Genomic DNA, 24,920 nt, shown 5'->3' with positions numbered 1-24,920 from the left:
TCACATGGCAGCAGGAGAGAGAAGTGCCAGCAGGGGAAATGCCAGACACTTATAAAACCATCAGATCTCATGAAAATTACTCACTATCATGAGAACAGCATGGGGGAGCCACCTCCATGATCTAATCACTTTCCATGAGGTCCCTTTCCCAACACATGGAAATTACAATTTGGATTACAATTTAAGATGAGATTTGGATGGGGACACAGAGCCAGACCATATCAACCATAAAACTGGAAGATTATAAAAGACATTACAGTGTGAATCCCTTTCAGACGCGTAATCTCTATCAGAATGTATGTGTACTTTGCTCTGTTGAACCAAGTCTTGAGATATGACATCACTTTCTTCCATGACACTGAAAGGCATCATGTGCTTAATAAATTCTTCTAAAATTCTGAGCTGGAACTAGATTTGCCTGTCTCATTGCATTGTCCTGAAACTGAAAGGAAGCCTTGGCTACCACAGTACGTCTCAGTAGTTTTATCAGAAAAAACTTAATAGTGAAATCCAAAACAAGAACAGCAGCAAAAAAAAAAATAGTGAAAAAAGTCTTAAAAGGTGAAAAGTTATATCAATGCACTCATGCAAATTGTAAAAGCACCCATTTATATATAATTAATTACACAATTTCAAATTATTCTTATCTTTTTAATTAAAACCAACCTCTCTTCCTTTAGAATCTATAGAAGATAGTATTGATGACATTTAATTTTGATTATTACATGCACCTGAACACCATTAAACTACTGTTTAATGAAACTATGTTCACACATACAACATACAAAACTACTGATTGGTCTTTCCTCAAATAATCTGACTTTGGAAGCTTCGATGTTTAGCAAGTGTTTAAATAACACCAAACAATAAAGGCTACTTTGTATAGCAAGTGTAAATCTTGTACCATTTCCCAGGAACATGCAGGTTTGACTAGATTTTATACAAGGCTTAGAAATCCTGATCTGATTTTATATAGATCCAATTGCATAAGGGTCTGATATGCCCTACAATAGAGCTGTTTACATCTTCTCAGAGTCTGAGATTAAGGAATTTTGATTGAAAAACAAAAATGTGGTGCAACTGAAATGTTTCATCAATGTGGCCTTATGTTCTGACTGCTTTATTGGATCTATCTGGTTTGATACAGATGAACTCCCACTAATTTTCATCCTTCAGAACAAGATGGAAGAAACTACGGTCATACGTGCAAATGGCGAAGATGATGAACACAGAAAAATTATGCAAAGACAATCCCTAAACCTTACACTGGCCTTTTAAAATCTTCTTTCTCATCAAAAGTTATAGCAAGGTGGTTTAATATATCACTGACTGAACATGATGCTTTGTTTAAGACTCAGATGGAAAGGATCAGACATCAACGTTTAAACGCATCAACCAGAAGAAAAGACCAATTTTGAAAACTATTGAGCATTATTCTATACCTCTAGCTTTCTTTTCTGAAATATGAATCAGGAGAATTATTGTCACTCATGTTCATGAGTATGAGATAGAATTCTCAATTCCCAAGTAAAAATTTTCCTGCTTTTGTTACATTTTTCTTCTTGTGAATTTTCTTCTCTTTGTTTGTGGTCAAAAGATGTCTGGAAAGTGAAAGATTCTCAATATGACTTTGAACTGTACTGGAAACAATAGCATTCTGGTCCATTTAGGTGGTGGCAAAAATCACGAATCTGCAGAACAAGCTAGGCTTTTATTTAATTCATTCTTTTTTTTTTCCTTTTTTTTTTTTTTTTTTTTTTGAGACAGAGTCTCGCTCTGTAGCCCAGGCTGGAGTGCAGTGGCCAGATCTCAGCTCACTGCAAGCTCCGCCTCCCGGGTTTACGCCATTCTCCTGCCTCAGCCTCCCGAGTAGCTGGGACTACAGATGCCCACCACCTCGCCCGGCTATTTTTTTTTTTTTTTTTGTATTTTTTAGTAGAGACGGAGTTTCACCGTATTAACCAGGATGGTCTCAATCTCCTGACCTCGTGATCCGCCCGTCTCAGCCTCCCAAAGTGCTGGGATTACAGGCTTGAGCCACCACGCCCGGCCCAATTCATTCTTTTGAAAAAGATAACTTATTCTAATATTGAACTATCCTTAGCATTACATTTGAAGTAAAGTTAACTGTACAGAGACCTGTGTATATCCAACAAGATACAAAGACAACAAAGGTACCACATTAATGAATGCATGTGAAAGTACAAAATCTATAATGTAAATAAAAGTGTAATTATCTTCATATCATCCTTTTTATCTAGAAAGGGCAACTCTGAGAAGGTGGTAGTTTTGTTTTTAGGAGGTTTCAGCACCACTCCCCTGTGTAAGGGTTATTTTTGTGTTTAGAATACTTTTGATAGAACTAAGTAAACTAATATGTGTTCTGCCTATAAATCAGGGAGATAAAGGGTTTATGGATGACTGCTGCTCTCCTAGGCTCCTCCATTTTACTTCTATGTCATAGTTTACCTGCATAAACAGCGATGGTCTAGATATAAAGCCTGCTATGCTATCATTACATGTGATACTTGTGTAGAAACTATTATATACTTATATTTGAGTCTTGTTGAAGTACTGAAGGGTTTTTGAAATTAGCACCTACTTGAAATAATAAGCTAAATCTCATACTTCAAGGATGGATTTAGCTCCCAATTAGAAATAAGAGCTAGAAGAAGGAGTCACTCAGCTAAAGGTGCTAATGTAGGTGCACAGTATTAAAGTTAAAGATAACATAAAGATAAAACTGTTAAATGAATCTAAGTCTACTAAAAAAACAGAGACATCAAAAATCTATCCCAAGAAATTGGTTTAGAAATCTGGAAAGAAACTTAAAAGATTAATCTTCAATAACAACTTGCTACCTCTTAGTTGCCCACTGTAATATATTTATGTATCATTCAGTAGTCAATGTCCTATTTTATATCCTGGTTTTCTTTCTGTTTCAGAAGGCAATTTCTTTTTGAAAAGAAATCTGAGGACTTTTGATACCCAGACAACACATTTAAAATTCAGTTAATTAGGTAACTACAGAAATCTCTAACTAACTATTTGGGGCCAGTGTCACTACCTCTCTCTGAGAAGCTGGGTCTGAATTCAATTATCACAAATAGTTTAATAAAGATGTATACAGATGATGTTAGAGATTCTCCAGGCATTTATTTCAACCTGAAACATAGCTGAATACATGGAGAGAAAGTACTTTCCATTCAACCAAATAGACACCACCCACAGTTGCATCTTAGCCATTAAGTTCTGATGGTAAACCTGAAATCAGAGGAGGAGGGAAGAAGAAACTGGAAAAAAATGCATCAAAATAATAATAATGGACTAAGGGAGCATCAGAAAGATAAGTAAATATAATATTATATTTTTATTGTGTAAGCTTCTTGAGTTGAGTCTGGGGTAAAGTCTGCAAACTACACAGTATTAAAAGAGGCAGCAAATTAGAACCACAGGGGAAGCAGTAGTATTTGAGGGGAAAGAATGGAAAGCACCATTTTTTTTTGTGCTTTAGGCATCCAGGTAAGAGTTCCCTAAAGCAATCTTACCTTTATTTTCTGCCTTCAGTTCCTCTGCCATCAAGCTGTCTTGTCGATTACCAAGCACAAATGCTAGAAACGAGAGGATCAGGGCATCCAAAATTCCAATAATAGCCAGGATGTATGCCCAGCGGACTGAGCAGGCCCCGAGAGTGTACTTGTCTGTCTTTTCTCCACACATCCGTTTTACTTCATCTGAGTCCCAGCCATCAGGGAAGATCATACAGCCAAGCACAAGGCAGGCAGCTAGGAGAGAAAGAGAGAAAAACACAAGAAAAAAAAAGATAAGTCAACAAATTTTTAACTTAGCAAATGTTTCCATTGCCTGTCAAATCATTGTTTCAAATTATTCTTGATTTAAAAAACAGCAAATCTTACCACTTTCACTCTGAATGTGTGTGTGTGTGCGTGTGTGCGCGCGTGCACACATGCACGTGTGTGTATTTTGCTGGTTAAGGTCAAAGCAGCCCAGCACCCTACATTGAAAGAAACTCTGGGAATGCACTTTACTGTGAGTCCAAGCATCCTGAAGGAGGTTAAGGTAGGTTGATCTATAAGAAAATATTAAGAAAAGGAAATTTTGGGTGCATTTGTGGGAAGGCTTCCATTACAAATAGGTTATAAGGAATCATAATACTGAAAATAACAATTCAAGGCTGGCTTTGAGGAGCTATGACAGCAGCCACAAAAGGATAATATGGCAAACACTAGAGTGTGTACTGACTTTGAATCATGATAAAAAAATATTGTTATACTGGGATCCTCCCTCTTCCCCTGCCACAGAAAAGTTTCATCTTTTCTCCCTTTTTCTTTGTTTTTCTGGTATGGATATAGAGAAAGGAGAACTATAATACACGATTGGTGGAAATGTAAACTGGTACAGCCATCTGGAAAACAATTTGGAGGTTCCTAAAAAAATTAAAAATAGAACTACAATATGATTCAGCAATCCCACTACTGGGTATATGTCCAAAGGAAATAAAATCAGTATGTCAAAGAGATATCTGAACTCCCATGTTATTACAACACTCTTCACAATAGCCAAGGTATAGAATCAACCTAATGTCTATCAGTGGATGAATGGATAAATAAAATGTTATATAAGCATATGCTATTCAGCTATCAAAAGAATGAAATCCTTTCATTTGCAGCAACATGAATGAACCCGGAGGACACTGTGTTAAGTGAAATAAGCCAGGCACAGAAAGATAAATATCACATGATCTCCCTTATACATAGACTCTAAAGGAGTTGATCTCATAGAAGTGGAGTAAAATACTGGTTATCAGAGGCTTGGGAGGACTGAGGAAGAAGGGTAGGTAGAGACTGGTCAACAGGTACAAAGTTACAGTTAGATAGGAGGAATTATTTCTGGTGTTCTATTGCACAGTAGGATGACTATTAGTTGACAACATTACATTATACCTTCCAAAATAGCTAGAAGAGAGGATTTTGAATGTTCTTGCCACAAAGAAATGATAAATGTATGAGGTGATGGATATACTAAATATTCTGTTTTAATTTTTACACAATAAATATGTATTAAAACCTCACATTATATGTTTGCCATAAATATGTGCAATTATTATGTGTCAATAAAAAAAGTTTCTTGAAACTATGCTTACCACATGCAATGCATGCTGATATTTTCTCTTCTATTCTCCATCCGATTTCATTTTTAATAAGGCTGAAAAACACTGCAATATATTATGGCACCACAGAGCTTTTATGGAAATTAAGAAATCCTGGAGAATACTTACATTCAATTTCCCAAATATTACTGTGGTAATTCTATAAATACACTTTATAGGAAGAGGTTACTTTGAAAATTAAAAAAGAAAAGTAGCCATTGTTCTCTTTGAATATTTCATTGAATTACTCAGGATCCTATTTTTTGGTTATACAAAGCTTTCTGAACAAGTGGGTTCATCCACTCATTCACTAATTCCTTCAACAATTGCTTATTGAGTATCTCCTATGAAGTACCAAGTGCTGTTCTTGGTGCTAGGGATACAGTGACCAGGAGAAGAGCCATGGTTTATGTTATTATGGAGCTAATGTTTTGTCAGGAGAAGAGGCAAAAAGAAAATGAGTAAGCATACAGATAAAATAGTTGTACATTGTAGTAAGTACTAACTAGGAAAGAAACTAAAGACTCAGATAGAAAATAAAGAGTTGGCCCTTCCTTAGAAAAGGTGGTCAGGTAAGGCCTCTTGAGGGGGCAACATTTAAGCTAAGGCCAAAAACAGACTAAAAACTAGACAAGTGAAATTAGCATGAAAGATGTTCCAGGGAACAGCATGTGCAAAGATTCTGGTGTTGGAAAGAGGCTTGCTGTGTTTGAGGAACTATAGGGAGATCAGTTACTGGGTTGGAGAAAGTGATCACGCCGAGGTTGCAAAGCAGGCAAGGGCTATGCATCATGGTGGGTTACTGTTTCCAGGGTATGTAGCTTAGCCACACTGAGTTAGAGTTCTGTGACTATCAGGGTCAAATAATTCCTGAAGCTGGCAAGAGGGTTGCTATATAACTCTTGCTTTACCACAGCTTACTGAACAATACAGGAATGGGTACCTACTTTCTTCCTTTTTAGCAGGTACATGGCTCTACAGGGCAGGTCTGGAGGAGACAGAAACCAGGAGGGGTGACAAGTAGAAAGGCTGCCTGGGAGAACTCTCCTTTAGTTATGTTTTGTTTTTTTTACAGAATAATGGTTCAAAACTGCGGGTCATATTTGATTCTTCTCTTTTCTTTGACCCACATCCCAAGTGTTGCCATGCTTCTCTAATCTACCTGTGCACTCTTTCTGCATAGGTAGGTATTATTGACACTCCCCTACTTTGGCCCTTCAATACTTCTCGTAAAGAGTCCTAACTTTTCTCTGCCTTCAGTTTACCCTCACTCAAATCCAGGTTACACGTGATTGCCTAGATCATCAAGCCCAACATTTTTGCTGGCTCCCTACTGGACGTTAAAGAACAGGCAGGCATCTTAGTCAGGTATCAAAAACTCTGTAATCCAAACCCCACTTACTTTTACACCTGAGTTGAACCTCACATGACCCCAAGTTTTTGGATCTTTCTTTTTTCTCCTCTCTTTGGGGTATTTGCCATGATTTTCCCTAAATGTTCCATTGTTAAATATCTTTTAGCACTCAAGCCAAATGTAACATCCTCCACAGAGCAAGCCATCTCAAATTCTTCTTGATTTGTAACATTGCCTGTCTCTGCACTTTCATAGCTGTTGACAAGTCCTAGTTTAGGGTCCTGGTTACTTTTTACATTGTTATAGTTATTTATTTACAAGTATTATCTCAATTAAGAGACTATACACTTTCTGAAGAAAGAGTCTTTGGTCCAACTTAAATGTAAAACTCAAAGCTATAAAAACCCTAAAAGAAAATCTAGGCAATACCATTCAGGACATAGGCATGGCCAAAGATTTCATGAGGAAAACATCAAAAACAATTGCAACAAAAGCAAAAATTGACAAATGAGATTTAATTAAACTGAACAGCTTCTATACAGAAGAAACTATCATCAAAGTGAACAGACAACCTACAGAATGGGAGAAAAGTTTTGCAATCTATCTATCTGACAAAGGTCTAATATTCAGAATCTACAAGAAACTTAAACAAATTTACAAGACAAAACACAAACAAACCAATTAAAAAGTGGGTAAAGGATATAAACAGATACTTCTCAAAAGAAGACATTTATGCGGCTAACAAACATGAAAAAAAGCTCAACATCACTCATCATTAGAGAAATGCAAATCAAAACCACAATGAGATGCCATCTCATGCCAGTCAGAATGGTGATTATTAAAAACCTGAGAAGCTGACAAACCCACAGCCAATATCATACTGAATGGGCAAAAACTGGAAAAATTCCCTTTGAAAACTGGCACAAGACAGGGATGCCCTCTCTCACCACTCCTATTCAACATAGTGTTAGAAGTTCTGGCTAGGGCAATCAGGCAAGAGAAAGAAATCAAGGGGATTCAGTTAGGAAAAGAAGAAGTCAAATTGTCCCTGTTTGCAGATGACATGATTGTTTATTTAGAAAACCCCATTGTCTCAGCCCAAAATCTCCTTAAGCTGATAAGCAACTTCAGCAAAGTCTCAGGATACAAAATTAATGTGCAAAAATCACAAGCATTCTTATACACCAGTAACAGACAAACAGAGAGCCAAATCAGGAATGAACTTCCATTCACAATTGCTTCAAAGAGAATAAAATACCTAGGAATCCAACTTACAACGGATGTAAAGGACCTCTTCAAGGAGAACTACAAACCACTGCTCAGTGAAATAAAAGAGGACACAAACAAATGGAAGAACATACCATGCTCATGGATAGGAAGAATCAATATCGTGAAAATGGCCATACTGCCCAAGGTAATTTATAGATTCAATGCCATTCCCATCGAGCTACCAATGAGCTTTTTCACAGAATTGGAAAAAACTGCTTTAAAGTTCATATGGAACCAAAAAAGAGCCTGCATCTCCAAGACAATCCTAAGTCAAAAGAACAAAGCTGGAGGCATCACGCTACCTGACTTCAAACTATACTACAAGGCTACAGTAACCAAAACAGCATGGTACTGGTACCAAAACAGAGATACAGACCAATGGAACAGAACAGAGTCCTCAGAAATAATACCACACATCTACAGCCATCTGATCTTTGACAAACCTGAGAGAAACAAGAAATGGGGAAAGGATTCCCTATTTAATAAATGGTGCTGGGATAATTGGCTAGCCGTAAGTAGAAAGCTGAAACTGGATCCTTTCCTTACTCCTTATACGAAAATTAATTCAAGATGGATTAGAGACTTAAATGTTAGACCTAATACCATAAAAATCCTAGAGGAAAACCTAGGTAGTACCATTCAGGACATAGGCATGGGCAAAGACTTCATGTCTAAAACACCAAAAGCAACAGCAGCAAAAGCAAACATTGACAAATGGGATCTCATTAAACTAAAGAGCTTCTGCACAGCAAAAGAAACTACCATCAGAGTGAACAGGCAACCTACAGAATGGGAGAAAATTTTTGGAATCTACTCATCTGACAAAGGGCTAATATCCAGAACCTACAAAGAACTCAAACAAATTTACAAGGAAAAAACAAACAACCCCATCCAAAAGTGGGCAAAGGATATGAACAGACATTTCTCAAAAGAAGACATTCATACAGCCAACAGACACATGAAAAAATGCTCATCATCACTGGCCATCAGAGAAATGCAAATCAAAACCACAATGAGATACCATCTCACACCAGTTAGAATGGCGATCATTAAAAAGTCAGGAAACAACAGGTGCTGGAGAGGATGTGGAGAAATAGGAACACTTTTACACTGTTGGTGGGATTGTAAACTAGTTCAACCATTATGGAAAACAGTATGGCGATTCCTCAAGGACCTAGAACTAGATGTACCATATGACCCAGCCATCCCATTACTGGGTATATACCCAAAGGATTATAAATTATGCTGCTATAAAGACACATGCACATGTATGTTTATCGCAGCACTATTCACAATAGCAAAGACTTGGAATCAACCCAAATGTCCATCAGTGACAGATTGGATTAAGAAAATGTGGCACATATACACCATGGAATACTATGCAGCCATAAAAAAGGATGAGTTTGTGTCCTTTGTAGGGACATGGATGCAGCTGGAAACCATCATTCTTAGCAAACTATCACAAGAACAGAAAACCAAACACCGCATGTTCTCACTCATAGGTGGGAACTGAACAATGAGATCACTTGGACTCGGGAAGGGGAACATCACACACCGTGGCCTATCATGGGGGGGGGGAGGGGGGTGGGATTGCATTGGGAGTTATACCTGATGTAAATGACGAGTTGATGAGTGCAGCACACCAACATGGCACAAGTATACATATGTAGCAAACCTGCACGTTGTGCACATGTACCCTACAACTTAAAGTATAATAATAATAAATAAATTAAAAAAAAAAAAAAAAACCTGAGAAGCAACAGATACTGGTGAGGTTGTGGAGAAATGGGAACACTTTTACACTGTTAGTGAGAATGTAAATTGGTTCAACCATTGTAGAAGACAGTGTGGCAATTCCTCAAGGACCTAGAACCAGAAATAGCATTTGACCCAGCAATCCCATTACTGGGTATACCCAAAGGAACATAAACCATTGTATTATAAAGACACATGTATGCATATGTTTATTGCAGCACTATTCACAATAGTGAAGACATGGAATCAACCCAGATGCCCATTAATGATAGACTGGATAAAGAAAATGTGGTACATATATACCATGGAATACCATGCATCCATAAAAAGGAGTGAAATCATGTCTTTTGCAAGGACATGGATAGAGCTGGAAGTCATTAGCAAACTAATGCAGGAACAGAAAACCAAACACCGCATGGTCTCACTTGCAAGAAGGAGCTGAACAATGTGAACACACAGACACAGGGGTGAATAACATACACTGGGGCCTGTTGGGTCTGGCAGGGTGAAGGAGCACATCAGGAAAAATAGCTAATGCATGCTAGGCTTAATACCTAGGTGATAGGTGCAGCAAGTTACCATGGCACACATTCACCTATGTAAGGAACCTGCACATGTACACAGGACCATAAAAAAAAGTCTTTAGTCCATTATCAAATATATAGCAACTAAAATAGTGCAACTACATAACAGGCACTAAAATATGTTTGAAAATGGGAAAATGAATGAACAGTTAAAGGAGATGTAATACACTCTAAAATATGGTTCATGGAGGTCAATATCACAGTCTCAAATCTAGTTGAAGATGGGTTCATATTTAGTTGACATTTAACAGAAGCAAATTTGTTATCATTAGACAACAGATTACAAGTACTTGGGAGAATATTATTATTATTATTATTATTATTATTTATTGCCTGAGACAGAGTCTCACTCTGTCACCCAGGCTGGAGTGCAGTGGAGTGATCTTGGCTCATTGCAACCTCTACCTCCGGGGTTAAAGCAATTCTCCTGCCTCAGCCTCCCATGTAGCTGGGATTACAGGCACATGCCACCAAGCCCAGCTAATTTTTTGTGTTTTGAGTAGAGATGGGGTTTCACCATGTTGGCCAGGCTGGTCTTGAACTCCTGACCTCATGATCTGCCCTTTTCAGCCTCCCAAAGTGTTGGGATTGCAGGTGTGAGCACCACACCCTGCCGAGAATAATTTTTAAAAGGTAAAGTTGGTGATTTGAAAATGTTTTCAAATTTCTGTTCTCTCTGTATCTCCCAGCAGTCACTAGTCAGTATCCAACTTGCTCTCTAAGGCATTGTCTAGTGATAACATTGTTAAAACACATGGGTTCCATGAAAAGAACTCTTTTTATTTAGGAGGATGCAGAAGATCTTTGAATTCAAATTATAGTTGAAAAAAAAAAAACACCTCTAACGATTACTTGGAATATTTAAAAATATTCTAAATGGTTTTTACATATTAAATAATTTTGTGAGAAAATTAGTTTCTTATAAAGAAAAAAAAGAAAATTGAATATTTTTATTTTACAAATGGGAATCACCTGAAGAATAACTTATATTACAGTTTCAACTGAAGTTTTTTTTTTTTTTTTTTGAGACGGAGTCTCGCTGTGTTGCCCAGGCTGGAGTGCAGTGACGCGAGCTCGGCTCACTGCAAGCTCTGCCTTCCGGGTTCACGCCATTCTCCTGCCTCAGCCTCCCGAGTAGCTGGGACTACAGATGCCCACCACCTCGCCCGGCTATTTTTTTTTTTTTTTTTTGTATTTTTTAGTAGAGACGGAGTTTCACCGTATTAACCAGGATGGTCTCAATCTCCTGACCTCGTGATCCGCCCGTCTCAGCCTCCCAGAGTGCTGAGATTACAGGCGTGAGCCACCGCGCCCGGGCTCAGCTGAAGTTAATAGAAATCACCAACTGACGTAAGCTCAGGCAGGTTACTGAACATTATAGGGCAACTTCACTGGAAAAGGATGTGTGTGGAATGGTTAGGTCAACAAAGATGTCTTTTCTCAAAGTCCTTCTGTCTTAAAGGTAGGCTATCTTAGAACTTTCATTTCTGGAAACTCTAAATTTCAAATTGGGATAAAAAAACAGAGGTAGAATTAACTCTGAATTAAAACCACAGGGGAATAAGAATGGCAAGCCGTTGTTCCCTGTTTTCAAAGTATATGGCTTTCTAAATGAAATTTTAAGCGAAGAATATGAGAAGATAGATGGAATAATATACAACAGTACTTTATGCAATGGCTATTTTGCTGAAAGTTACAGAATAAGAATTTCTGAGATGCAACTCTTATTTTCAATAATGCAAGAGAGTTGGCTGGCTAGAGAACGCTTGAAACCAGGCTAACAAGGTCAGGGTTTTGGGTGCCTGGAAAAAAATGTTTAGCCCACCTAGCAAGGATATTTCAGTTCTTCAGGCTACAGGGCACTGCAGTGTGTATGAGTTCTCCATCTACTTCTTGTCAGCCTTTTCTTTTTTCTTTTTGGATATATTCTTTTTTTTGAGCTTTTCAGTTCAGGGGTACATGTGCAGGTTTGTTACATAGGTAAACTTGTGTCATGGGGTTTGTTGTACGATTATTTCATCATCCAGGTGTTAAGCTAATACCCATTAGTTATTTTTCCTGGTCCTCTCCCTCCTCCCAACCTCCCCCCTCTGAATGGTCCCAGTGTGTGGTGTTCCACTCTGTGTGCCCATGTGTTCTCATCATTTAGCTTTCTTAAAGTGAAAGACTTCATCCCTTTCTAAATTCTCTGTTTTGAAAATCTAAATAGTTGTATGGTAGGGTTAAAAAGCGCACAATTGCACTTAAAAGCTTTTAAAACTTTAGATGGCCATAGCATAACAAAAGTTTTATTTTCTGACATGTATTATCAAAATGTACATTTTCTTCTCCTCCTATCCAAACTCCTCCTACTTGGCTATTTTGTTCTGTTTCTGAAAGGTTAACACCCCCAAAGTTTAGTATATTTAATTTAAGCCATTAAAATAGTTTAGGCTCTGTTGGTTTCTTTGGAAAGGCATGACTATTATATTCTGCATTAATGCTTGAGTGCTGTAATACATTTCTGTTTTCTGGCATTCTGTTAACCAGAACCTTATTAACCTGCACGATTTGTATAGCCACTGGAAACTAACAGCTGTTCCTAATCCTAAGAAGTACCTGCAAGATCCTAGGCTAATGCCTCAGTCAATGAAAGTTTAAATAATATTCTTCTTGGCTTTATAATTAGTTATTTCTGATTCTTCACAAATTGATAATCCTTTAAGATGTAGCACGATCACTATAGTAAACATTAGAGTATACAAGGCACCAGGACATTAGATTAATTTGGACATGTTATTTCCTGACCAGGAGGGATAGTAAAGAATTAGTTTCAATTGGACTATTATCCAAAAATGGGTTTCTTATTAAAATGTCACCTAGGAAATGACTAACCTCCTTGCAGATATGTGTTTCTTCATTTTGGCAGCAAGCAGGTTTTCTGGAAGTATATCAGAGATCATCTTTTTTTTTTTAAATCCAATTCCTTTTTTTTTAAGTTCTAGGGTACATGTGAACAACGTGCAGGTTTTTTTTTTTTTTTTTTTTTTTTTAGACAGAGTCTTGCTCTGTCGCCCAGGCTGGAGTGCAATGGCACGATCTTGGCTCACTGCAACCTCTGCCTCCCGGGTTCAAGCGATTCTCCTGTCTCAGCCTCCTAAGTAGCTGGGATTATAGGTGCCTGCCGCCACACCCAACTAATTTTTGCATTTTTCGTAGAGACAGGGTTTCACCATGTTGGTCAGGCTGGTCTCAAACTCCTGACCTCAAGTGATCCACCCATCTCTGCCTCCCAAAGTGCTGGGATTACAGGCGTGAGCCACACCACTGGGCTGAGAGAACATTCTTGAACGCTAAAGAGAAATGAGAGCTCACAAGCTGGAGGTGAGCAGAGAAGAATGATGAAAAGAAACCATGCCATGACATCTTCTAACGCAGAGTATACAACAGAAGCGCCCTTGTGAGGATATCACTGTTGATTTCAATTTTAGGTACCTTCCAAATGGTTAAGAAACATTTGCATTCTGAAAGGAATCTCTGTGTAGAGGCTACTGATGCCCACAATGGGTTCTTCTGAAATAGTACACAAATGGCTAGTGGTTCCCCAGAGCCACTAATTTCTCTGGCATTTTTCTTGCTAAAGAGCTGAATGTAACCTCTATGGAGGGAACATCCTTAGAAAAATCCACAAACCTTTGTAATTGGGTCTTTCTTCAAAGGAAAATGAAGCAAAATGAAAAAAGCAATAGGGGGTCTATGACTTGGGTTACTTGGGCCTGCTGGTACTGCTGGTCTAACTATTCCAACTGGGGCTTTTCATGTTGTGAACCTGAGAACTAAAATTATTTTCTGAACAAGAAGAGAAAGTCTAAATGCATTCTTTAAAAAGTCTATGCACTGTTGCACAAAAAACATGATAAATTGCCTCATGTTGCTGAAGCACTCAAGGGGAACTTGGTGAAAAAAAGGAACCTGCATCCACTTAGCTCTGTCAATTATTCAGGCATACAGTAGTTGAAGAAATTGATGCCAGCAGACACTGCCAGGCTATGGAGGGGGAACTTTCACACGAGGACTGTCACTCTAAACACCTGGTAAAAGAGATAGAAGGCTCATTCCTATCACTTCTTTATTGGCATGTGGCTGACAAACTTGAGCTATAATATTTATACCTCTAGAAAAAGTATAATATTTACACCTTAGTCTCTTCTGAAAATGGAGTCACTAGACAATCCAGGACATGAAATACTGTGGTTTAGAGTGTGGTGAAGAAAACACATTGTGTCCTGGTAAATTTTGGCTTTAAACACAATATAATTTTATGGGCATTTAACTTGGGATCATAACACAAAAGATATAACATCCCTTAGAGAGATGGAGGAGAAAAGAAAATATAAACACAGGGCTCTCAAAAGAGAAGAGTTAGAATGTTGTGTCTGATGATGAGAAAAGCCTCTGCTCTGCCAAAATACTCAGCTCCAGTTTGTCCAACTAAAAGGATCTATATATACATCCACACACTGTGCGGTATCAGCTTAGACCACGGCTATAAGCAGATGATCAAGAGTTCGTCCACACTTGCATGTATGAACTATCTAGTTAATGGAGAAATACCTTTTGTAGAATATGTTGCCAGACAAGAGGAAAAATAAATAACATCACTTGCTAATTTACCCAAATTTTAAGGGTTAATAGCCAAATAAAATGAAATCAGAATTTAGAACTTAAAAAATTAAAAACAGTTCTGATCTCTAGAGCACCACTAGATGGCTTCTGAACATACCATGGGTCCAGTCACATTCATTGAAATCCTGATAATGATATAGTTAATAAGAATAATACACATCACAATAATAGCTAATATTGATTGAACAGTTACCATATATGGGGCACACTTGACAGGCATCATCTCATTTGATTCTCCAATAAAGCTAAGAGAAACATGAGAACACTTCTTCCTGACACCTTCAGTTTCCACAAAGAGGAATTTTTCCTTAAATACTCTTGGCCCCTTATTCCACTTCTCATTCCTTTCCATGGCAGTGGAATGAGTTACCTGATGAGTGTCAAAGAGGAACTGGGCATGCCTCTCCAGCCCTTTCCTTTCCCTGCCTTAGGAGTAGTTTGTCCACACGGAGCATATGTTCTACTCCTTCATGCTGTACATCCTACATAAGGCAGGTCATATTATTTGTTTTATTATACTTTAAGTTCTAGGGTACATGTGCACAACATGCATGTTTGATACATAGGTATACATGTGCCATGTTGGTTTGCTGTACCCATCAACTCATCATTTACATTAGGTATTTCTCCTAATGCTATCCCTCCCCCAGTGCCCCCACCCCCTGACAGGCCCCAGTGTGTGATGTTCCCCGCCCTGTGTCCAAGTGATCTCATTGTTCAATTCCCACTATTAGTGAGAACATGCGGTGTTTGGCTTTCTGTCCTTGTGATAGTTTGCTCAGAATGATGGTTTCCAGCTTCATCCGTGTCCCTGCAAAGGACATGAATGCATCCTTTTTTATGGCTGCATAGTATTCCATGGTGTATATGTGCCACATTTTCTTAATCCAGTCTATCACTGATGGACATTTGGCTTGGCTCCAAGTCTTTGCTATTGCGAACAGTGCTGCAATAAACATACATGTGCATGTGTCTTTATAGTAGCATGATTTATAATTCTTTGGGTGTATACCCAGGAATGGGATTGCTGGGTCAAATGGTAATTCTAGTTCTAGGTCCTTGAGGAATCGCCACACTATCTTCCACAATGGTTGAATTAATTTACACTGCCACCAGCAGTGTAAAAGCGTTCCTATTTCTCCACATCCTCTCCAGCATCTGTTGTTTCCTGACTTTTTAATTATCACCATTCTAACTGGCGTGAGATGGTATCTCATTGTGGTTTTGATTTGCATTTCTCTGCTGGCCAGTGATGATGAGCAGTTTTTCACATGTCTGTTGGCTGCATAGATGTCTTCTTTTGAGAAGTGTCTGCTCATATCCTTTGCCCACTTTTTGATGAGGTGGTTTTTTTCTTGTAAATTTATTTGAGTTCTTTGTAGATCCTGGATATTAGCCCTTTGTCAGATGAGTAGATTGCAAAAATTTTCTCCCATTCTGTAGGCTGCCTGTTCACTCTGATGGTAGTTTCTTTTGCCGTGCAGAAGTTCTTTAGTTTAATTAGATCCTGTGTGTCTATTTTGGTTTTTGTTACCATTGCTTTTGGTGTTTTAGACATGAAGTCCTTGCCCATGACTATGTCCTGAATGGTATTGCCTAAGTTTTCTTCTAGGGTTTTTATGGTTTTAGGTCTAACATTTAAGTCTTTAATCCATCTTGAGTTAATTTTTGTATAAGGTGTAAGGAAAGGATTCAGCTTCAGCTTTCTACATATGGCTATCCAGTTTTCCCAGCACCAGTTATTAAATAGGGAATCCTTTCCCCTTTTCTTGTTTTTGTCAGGTTTGTTAAAGATCAGATGGTTGTAGATGTGTGGTGTTATTTCTAAAGCCTCTGTTCTGTTCCATTGGTCTATATATTTGTTTGGTACCGATACCATGCTGTTTTGGTTACTGTAGAAGGCAGGCCTGATTTTTGAGTGCTGCCTGAGACTACGAAGATTCAGTATGTCTCGTTCTGAGAGTGCAGATTAGGAAGTCCTTTTGGCTAATAGAGCCACAGCCATGTTCTTCTGCCTAGCCTTTTTTGTAATAAAGGGGCTATTTTGGTCGCCATCTTCCTCCATCGCTCTCAGTTGGTTCGGAGGTCAGGTGGGGAAATATGAGGCTGCTAGGAGGCTGCCATTTGTTATTTCTCGACCAATCTTGACATTATTATTTTTTTACATGTGAGGGAACAAAGGCATAGAAATTTCAAATACTTGCTCGAGTTCATACACAGTCCACAAACGGCAGAATCAGGATTTGAACCTAGGCAGTCTATGCTTTTGGAATCTATGCTTTTATTAATAATACCATCTATGCTATTATCCTCTAGATATGAACAATAACAACACACGTGAAATCACTTTCAAATATTGGTTTTATCAGTAGAACACTTATAGAATCTTGGCATTGCTTAACATGTTACTTATAACTAGACATTTTTTGAGTACAAGAACTAATAAAATGACACTTAAAAACTGTTGGTTTTTTATGTATAAATATTTCTTGTATTTACACTAGAATTTCACCTAATTTGAATTTCATTTTACATGTAGTGCCAAGAAATTTAGACTAATTATAAATGCTAAATGTGTGGAATGGGAATTAATGAGCTTTTGTTGCATAAATTTATGTATAAACATTTGTGTAGCTGGTTTCATATACACACATAGTTTGTTCCATACACATTGTACAAAAATACTCATCCCCCCTTTTTTTTGGCTTGATTTTTTTGCCTTGATATTTTAAGTTGGCTTTATGTTAGGTAAACATTTTTGTGTGTTCTTAAAAGGTATATATTCCTTTTAAAGATTATATATATGTGTGTGTATGTGTGCATGTGTACTTTATCAATTTATATATATGGCTACTTGTATGTAGAATAATTTCTGCTTCTTATAAAGAAAGATACAAATCAATTAGGTTCTAATTTAAGTTTTTATAAAACTTTATTTTTTGAAAGTAATTTCTTTGGATTTCAGTGAACACATTTTAATAAAAATTTTAATAAATACCAACTGAACATGCTGGCAGGTCACAAACACATCTGAAATTTGCAGGAGAGGACTTGACTTAGGCAACATTTTCATAAGCTAAAATCTAAACAGCATTTTAGCCACAGGATCTTAAGAGAAGAAAAGAGCATCATTTTCCATATGAACAGGATCACCATTCTCCCAGCAAAACCTGCTTCAGCCAAGGTGACACTCAAAGCAAGGTAACACAGACCAATGGCTACCCTGCTAACAGTTCTGTGTGCCTCTAGACTACCGCTTTGGGCCATAGTTACTTTATTTGTAAAACAGGGAGCCTGGGTCCAGATTATTGAGTGGTTACCTACTATTTAGTTTATTCATTTTGATAATAAATTTGTATCCACTTGGTGTTCCATATACATATTATGAGAAATAATTGTGCTTGTGCCATTACTTTTAATGGCAAAAATCGCAATTACTTTTGCACCAACCTAATAATTCATGAGCTGACTAAATGTCTTCCTGCATAGCAGGTGGAGAGAGGGAGGTATACTCACTCTCCACCCTGGCTTACCAGGATGCTCAGGGAAAGTCATTATAGGCTGAAGTTAGATAAGGCCAGGAATTCTGTGCCAGTCTGTCTACCAGCATTACAATTTCTAAATACAAGGGCTGGCCTTAGGAGTAATTTAATTCCTTCTCAATGAGGATCAGCACTTCTAAGCCCAAAAGACCCCTTTGGAAACAGAGTATCCATTTCTAGCCACTTTCCTAAAACAGAATGTAGCATGAATGCAGCTTTTTTCCCCTTAATTTTATTTTATTGTGGTAAGGACATTATATTCACCCTCTTAATAAAATTTCAAGCATATAGTATAGTATTATTAACTATAAGCACAATGTTCCACAAATCTCTAGAACTTATTCATCTTGCATAACCAAACTTTATGCTGATTGATTGGCAACTCCCAATTTTTCCCTCCCTCCAGCCCCTGGCAGCCACCATTCCACTCTCTGATTCTATGAGTTTGACTATTTTAGATAGATACATGAAGTGTTTGTCCTTCTGTGACTGGCTTATTTCACTTAGCATAATGTCCTCAAGATTTATCTATGGTTTTGCATATTGCAGAATTTCCTTCTTTTTAAAGGCAGAATCATATTTCATTGTATGTATATACTACATTTTGTAATCCATCTATCTGTCCATGGACATTTAGAAAGGTAGGTTTTATACCTTGGTTATTGTGAATAGTGCTGCCCTAAACATAGAAATACTAATATCTCCTTGAGACCCTGATTTCAATTCTTTTGGAATAATATTCAGAAGTAGGATTTCTGGATCATATGGTAGTTCTATTTTTAGTTTTTTGAGGAACTGCCATATGGTTTTTCATAGGAGCTGTACCATTTTGGATCCAACCAATGCTATACAAGAGTTCCAATTTCTCCATATCCTTACCAACAATTGTTATTGCCTTTTTTTTTTATAGTAGTCATCCTAATGAGTATGAGGTGGTATCTTACTGTAGTTTTGATATGCACTTCCCTCATTATTAGTGACATTGAGAATATTTTTATATACACATTGGCCACTTGTATGTCTTCTTTTGAGAAACATATGTTCAAGTCTTTAACCCATTTTAAAATCAGGTTATTAGCTTTTCTCTATTGAGTAGTAGGGTATCCTTACACATTTTGTAAATTAACCATGTATCAGATATAGAGTTTGCAAATATTTTCTCCCATGCCATAGGTTGCCTTATCACTTTGCTTATTATTTCCTTTGCTGTGCAGAAGCTTTTTAGTTTGATATAGTCCCATTTTTCTATTTTTGCTTTTGTTGCCTGTGCTTTTGGTGTCATATTTATAAAATCATTGCCAAGACTAATGTCATAGGGCTTTCCCTCTATGTTTTCTTCTAGGAGTTTTACAGTTTAGGCCTTATTTTTAAGTCCTCAATCCATTTTGACTTGATTTTTGTGTGTGGTGTAAGATAAGGGTCCAATTTCATACTTCTGAATGTATATATCCAGTTTATGCAACACCATTTTTTTCATTGTATATTTTTGGTGCTCATGTAGAAGATTAGTTGACCATACATGTATGGAATTATTTCTGGGATCTCTATTCTATTCCACTGGACTACATGTCTGTCTTTATGTCAGTATGGTACTGTTTTAATTATTGTAGCTTTGTAATATATTCTGAAATCAGGAAGTATGATGTCTCTAGTTTTGTTCTTTCTTAATATTGATTTGGCTATTCAGGGTCCTCCATGGTTTTATGTAAATTATATAAGTGGTTTTTCTATTTTTGTAAAAAAATGCCACTGGGATTTTGATAGAGTTTGCATTGACTATGTAGTCTGCTTTAGGTAGTATGGACATTTTTATAGTAATAAATCTTCCAATCCATAAACATGAGATGTCTTTCCATTTGTTTTTGTCTTCCTTAATTTCTTTCATCAATGTATTGTGGTTTTCAGCATATAAGTGTTTCACCTCTTTAGTTAAGTTTATTTCTAAGTGTTTTCTTTTTTTGGTACTATTATAAATAAGATTGTTTTCCTAATTTCCTTTTTCAGATAGCTCATTGTTAGTGTATAGAAACCCAACAGAATTTTGTATGTTGATTTTGTACACTGCAGCTTTACTGATTTGTCTATTAGTTTCAACAGTTTTTTGGTGGAGTCTTTAAGGTTTTCTCTGTATAACATCATGTCAACTGCAAACAAGGAAAATTTTACTTCCTTTCTGATTTGGATGGCTTTTTTTTTTTTTTTAATGGAGTCTTGCTCTGTCACCTAGGCTGGAGTGGTGCAATCTTGGCTCGCTGCAACCTTCGATTCCCGGGTTCAAGCTATTCTCCTGCCTCAGTCTCCCAAGGAGCTGGGACTACAGGCTCATGCCACCACACCTGGCTAATTTTTGTATTTTTAGTAGAGACAGGGTTTTACCATGTTGGTCAGGGTGGTCTTGAACTCCTGATTTTGTGATCTGCCTTCTTTGGCCTCCCAAAGTGCTGGGATTACAGGCATGAGACACCACACTTGGTCCTGATTTGGATGCCTTTTTATTTCTTCTCTTGCCTAATTGCTCCAGTGAGGACTTACAGTTCAGTGGTGAATTCTACCATACATTTAAATAATTAACACCTAATCCTTCTCAAACTTATCCAAAAAATCATAGAAGAGGGAATACTTCCAGGCTTGCTTTATAAGGCCAATATTACTCTGATGCCAAAGCCAGGCAAAGCCACCACAAGAAAAGAAAACTACAGGCCGATATCCCTGATAAATACAGATGTAAAAATCCTGAACAAAATACCAACAAACTGAATTCAATAGTACATTAAAATGATCATACACATTGCCAAGTGGGATTTATCCCTTGGATACAAAGAGGGCTCAACATACAAAAATCAATCAATGTGATATGCCACAATAACAGAATAACGGATAAAAATCACATGATCATCTCCACATATATAGGGAAAGCACTTGAGAAAATTCAACACCCTTTCATGATAAAAACTCTCAACGAATTAAGAATAGAAGGAAGTTACCTCAAAATAATGAACACCATGTATAAAATGCCCACAGCAAACATCATACTCAATGCTAAAAAACTGAAATCTTCTCAGGAATAAGCAAGGATGACCACTCTTGTTATTTCTATTTAACATAGTACTTGAGAGTAATATTTTAATGCTTTTAAAACTTCAAATAGTAAAAAACAATTGTTCAAAGTAAACATGTGAAAAAATAAATACTGCATACTAAAACATTGGAAGTAGAACAAAGTTTAAGAAAGACAAATGCTTCTCTGACCACCTTTCCCTTATTCAAGGGAGCATCAGACTCACACATTCACATATATACATACATACACATACACATATATATATTTTTGAGACAGGGTCTTACTCTGTCGTTCAGGTTAGAGTGCAGTGGCACCACAATGCCTAGCTTAGTTTTTTATTTTTGTAGAGATGGAGGTCTCCCTATGTTGCTCAGGCTGGTTTTGAACTTCTGGGCTCAAGCTATCCTCCCTCTTTGGCCTCCCAAAGTGCACATATTTTTAATAGGCACCCAAGTCACACTTTTTCACAGTTTAGCTAATTTCTCTCTCTCTGTACATATACACATGTATATAAGTATGTACATATAAATATAAATAAGTATATACATGTATATGTGTATTATATAGAGAGAGCTCGAGCATGTACGTGTGTGCACATGTGCACACACACACACATATCCCTCTGCACCCAGTCCTGTTCTTTATACATTTTAAGAACAGTTGCATAAGCTAGAGGGTGGTTGGCAATCTTTTTGTAGAGAGGGCTTATAATATAATTCTGGACAGACATGATCTAGTGTAAACACTGAATTACATTCTTCACCATATTGAAAAGGGCAGACCAGCATGGTGGGGTTCCAGATAACAAAATCTTCAAGCTGATTGTTCCTTATGTCTATTTGACTCTTCTTAAGTATCATTTTCCTCCCTCCAATCCCCTCACCCTTTGGATGTTTAAGATTAAGGTTATACAAACTCCAAGACACTGACTTATTACATCTAAAATGAAGAACTGCTAAAAAAAAAAACAAACCCAGACTTGTGGCAAATTGTTTGAGTTCTTTTTTTTTCTTTATTTCTTGCTCCCTTTCCTCATCAGACTTTCCTTAAAGTTTTTTTTTTAGGCTTTCACATTTTTTGCTACTCCTTTGAAGCAATTTATCCAGATGGTGAAAAATAGATAATTTAAAATATGTTTGGCTATGACCAATCTATGGTAAGATCTTCCAATAACTTACATATTTATTGAGAATGCTGGGCTTTAGATCAAGAAAGTGTCTCTAGAGAAATTAATTGAAAAAGGCAGTAGGTATCAAAAAACCAAAAACCAAAAAACAACCACCACCAAAAAAAAAAAAACCCCAAAAAACAAAAAACAAAAACAAAAGGGCAGAACAGAAACCAGGTCAAGGGAGGGTGAAAGAAGTCAGTGTACTAAGTGTTCTGTCAAAACAGTTTTTACACATCTTTCAACTTCACATTCTAACCGCAGTAGCCAAAAGTTTATAAATAAAACCTTGATCAGTAAGACATCTGAAGAAGAACAATGTGTGATCAGAACAATAACTTCCCTAGACTAAAATGAAACTTAAACCAGTCTTAGCCTGACAGCAAAATGCCTATAAGATAATTTTGCTTTGAACATGGATGCTAAAGTGGCCCGTGGCAGAGCTGAGGAAGGTTTTGGAAACTGAGCAGGGAGCTTGAGATTTGCTTTCTGCCTTGGTATCGTTACTCCCCTTGGGGCTCTCTATTTTCACCCTTTACCCGAAGGCTCCAGTTTCCTTCCTGGCATTTAAAAATCTATTGTAATTCCTTTGGCTTTCTTATAATCGAGGCTGGGAATGTTGATAGAATGTAGAATTTTGAAAATATAAAGCATTTTAAATTCTGGGATGCTGCTTATGTAAATTACTGGTAAAGTCTGCTAGTTAGTGATATGCTTTGGCTGTGTCCTCCCCACACAAATCTCTTGTTGAATTGTAATCCTCAGTATTGTGGGAGGTGTCTGGTGGGAGTTGATTGGATTACGGTGGCTGATTTCTCCCTTGCTATTCTTGTGATAGTGAGTGAGTTCTCATGAGATCTGGTTGTTTGGAAGTTTGTTGTACCTCCCCCTTCTGTCTTCCTTCTGCTCTGGCCATGTAAGACGTGCCTCTTTCCTCTTTGCCTTCTGCCATGATTGTAAGTTTCCTAAGGCCTTGCCAGCCATGCTATCTGCACAACCTGTGGAACTGTGAGTCAATTAAACCTCTTTTCTTTATAAATTACCCAGCCTCAGGTAGTTCTTTATAGCAATGTGAAAATGGACTAATAAAGTTAGAAACATTTAATAAAGTGCTAGGGTGGTATACATTCCAATATGTTACACTAAAGAATTTCTTTGTCTTTCTTGCATTTCTTTACCACTCTCTGAATCCAGAATATTAGTACCTATTTGCCCAGAGTAGAGGATGTTAATTCATGCTGTAGATCAACATATGGTCATTAGCAGAGCTTAAAGTTTCTAAATGGAAATTGAGAACAATCTAGAGTAGCCAAGATCTAGGCCTTGGTACTGATCCCTATTTTTCTTGACCCCAACTTGAGGGAATAAAAAGAAGAGGAACATACATTTCCCATGCCCAATACTGCCCATTCTCCCTCTTCAAGCTATTGTTTGTATTTTTTTAAAGGGATTTGATGTTTATATACGAAAGAATTATTATTTGGGACAAATTGTGGTTTTGTGATTTCACTGATTTTAAAGAGTCAAACAATCCAGATTAAACATTTTCTCAATTGTAATGTGTATTAATTTTCTGTTGCTGCTCTAACAAATCACTAAAAACTTGGTGGCTTAAAACAACATATACTTACTATCTTATAGTTCTCTAGATCAGAATTCTCATATGGGTCTCACTGAGCTAAAATCAAGGTGTTGGTAAGACTGCATTCTTTTGTGAAGACACTAGGGCACAATTTATTTCCTTGCCTGTTCCAATTTCTAGAGGCTGCCTTCATTCTTTAACTCATGGTCTCCTTCTATCTTTAAAGCTAGTAATGGTGGGTGCTATGGATGGCATGTTAGTGTCCTCCCCAAAATTAGTATGTTGAAATAGAATTTGCAATGTGATGGTATTTGGAGGTGGTGCTTTTGTGAGGTAATTAGGTCATAAGGATACAGCCCTCACGAATGTGATTAGTGCCCTTGTAAGAAGCAGCCACAGAGCTAGTATCTGTTTTCTGCCATATGAGGATACAACAAAAAGACAACCATTGGCAAACCAAGAAATGGACCCTTACCAGATCCCAGAGCTGCTGGTACCTTGATCTTGGACTTCCCAGCCACTAGAACTGTGAGAAATAAATTTCCATTGTCTAAGCTACCCAGTCCATGGCAGTTTATTATAATAGGCCAAATTGACTTTTTTTTTGAGACGGAGTCTCGCTCTGTCACCCAGGCTGGAGTGCAGTGGCCAGATCTCAGCTCACTGCAAGCTCCGCCTCCCAGGTTTATGCCATTCTCCTGTCTCAGCCTCTCGAGTAGCTGGGACTACAGGCGCCTGCCACCACGCCTGGCTAGTTTTTTGTATTTTTT

The 24,920-nt window shown here is 37.4% G+C and overlaps 1 protein-coding gene across 2 annotated transcripts in view; it reads right to left on the bottom strand.

The window, feature by feature from the left end:
* LHFPL3 (LHFPL tetraspan subfamily member 3) overlaps window positions 1-24,920 on the bottom strand; it is a 570,448-nt gene that overhangs the window by 160,411 nt on the left and 385,117 nt on the right. For both annotated transcript variants that reach the window (XM_007982482.3, XM_007982481.3), the window contains exon 2: window positions 3,549-3,785. In XM_007982482.3, coding sequence (XP_007980673.1) covers window positions 3,549-3,785 — 237 coding nt within the window. The remainder of the gene's footprint in view (window positions 1-3,548; window positions 3,786-24,920) is intronic.

The sequence above is a fragment of the Chlorocebus sabaeus genome, chromosome 21, assembly GCF_047675955.1.
Source record: "Chlorocebus sabaeus isolate Y175 chromosome 21, mChlSab1.0.hap1, whole genome shotgun sequence".
NCBI lineage: Eukaryota > Metazoa > Chordata > Mammalia > Primates > Cercopithecidae > Chlorocebus > Chlorocebus sabaeus.
The sequence above is the reverse complement of the archived record's forward strand: the minus strand, read 5'-3'. Positions and strand labels throughout refer to the sequence as shown.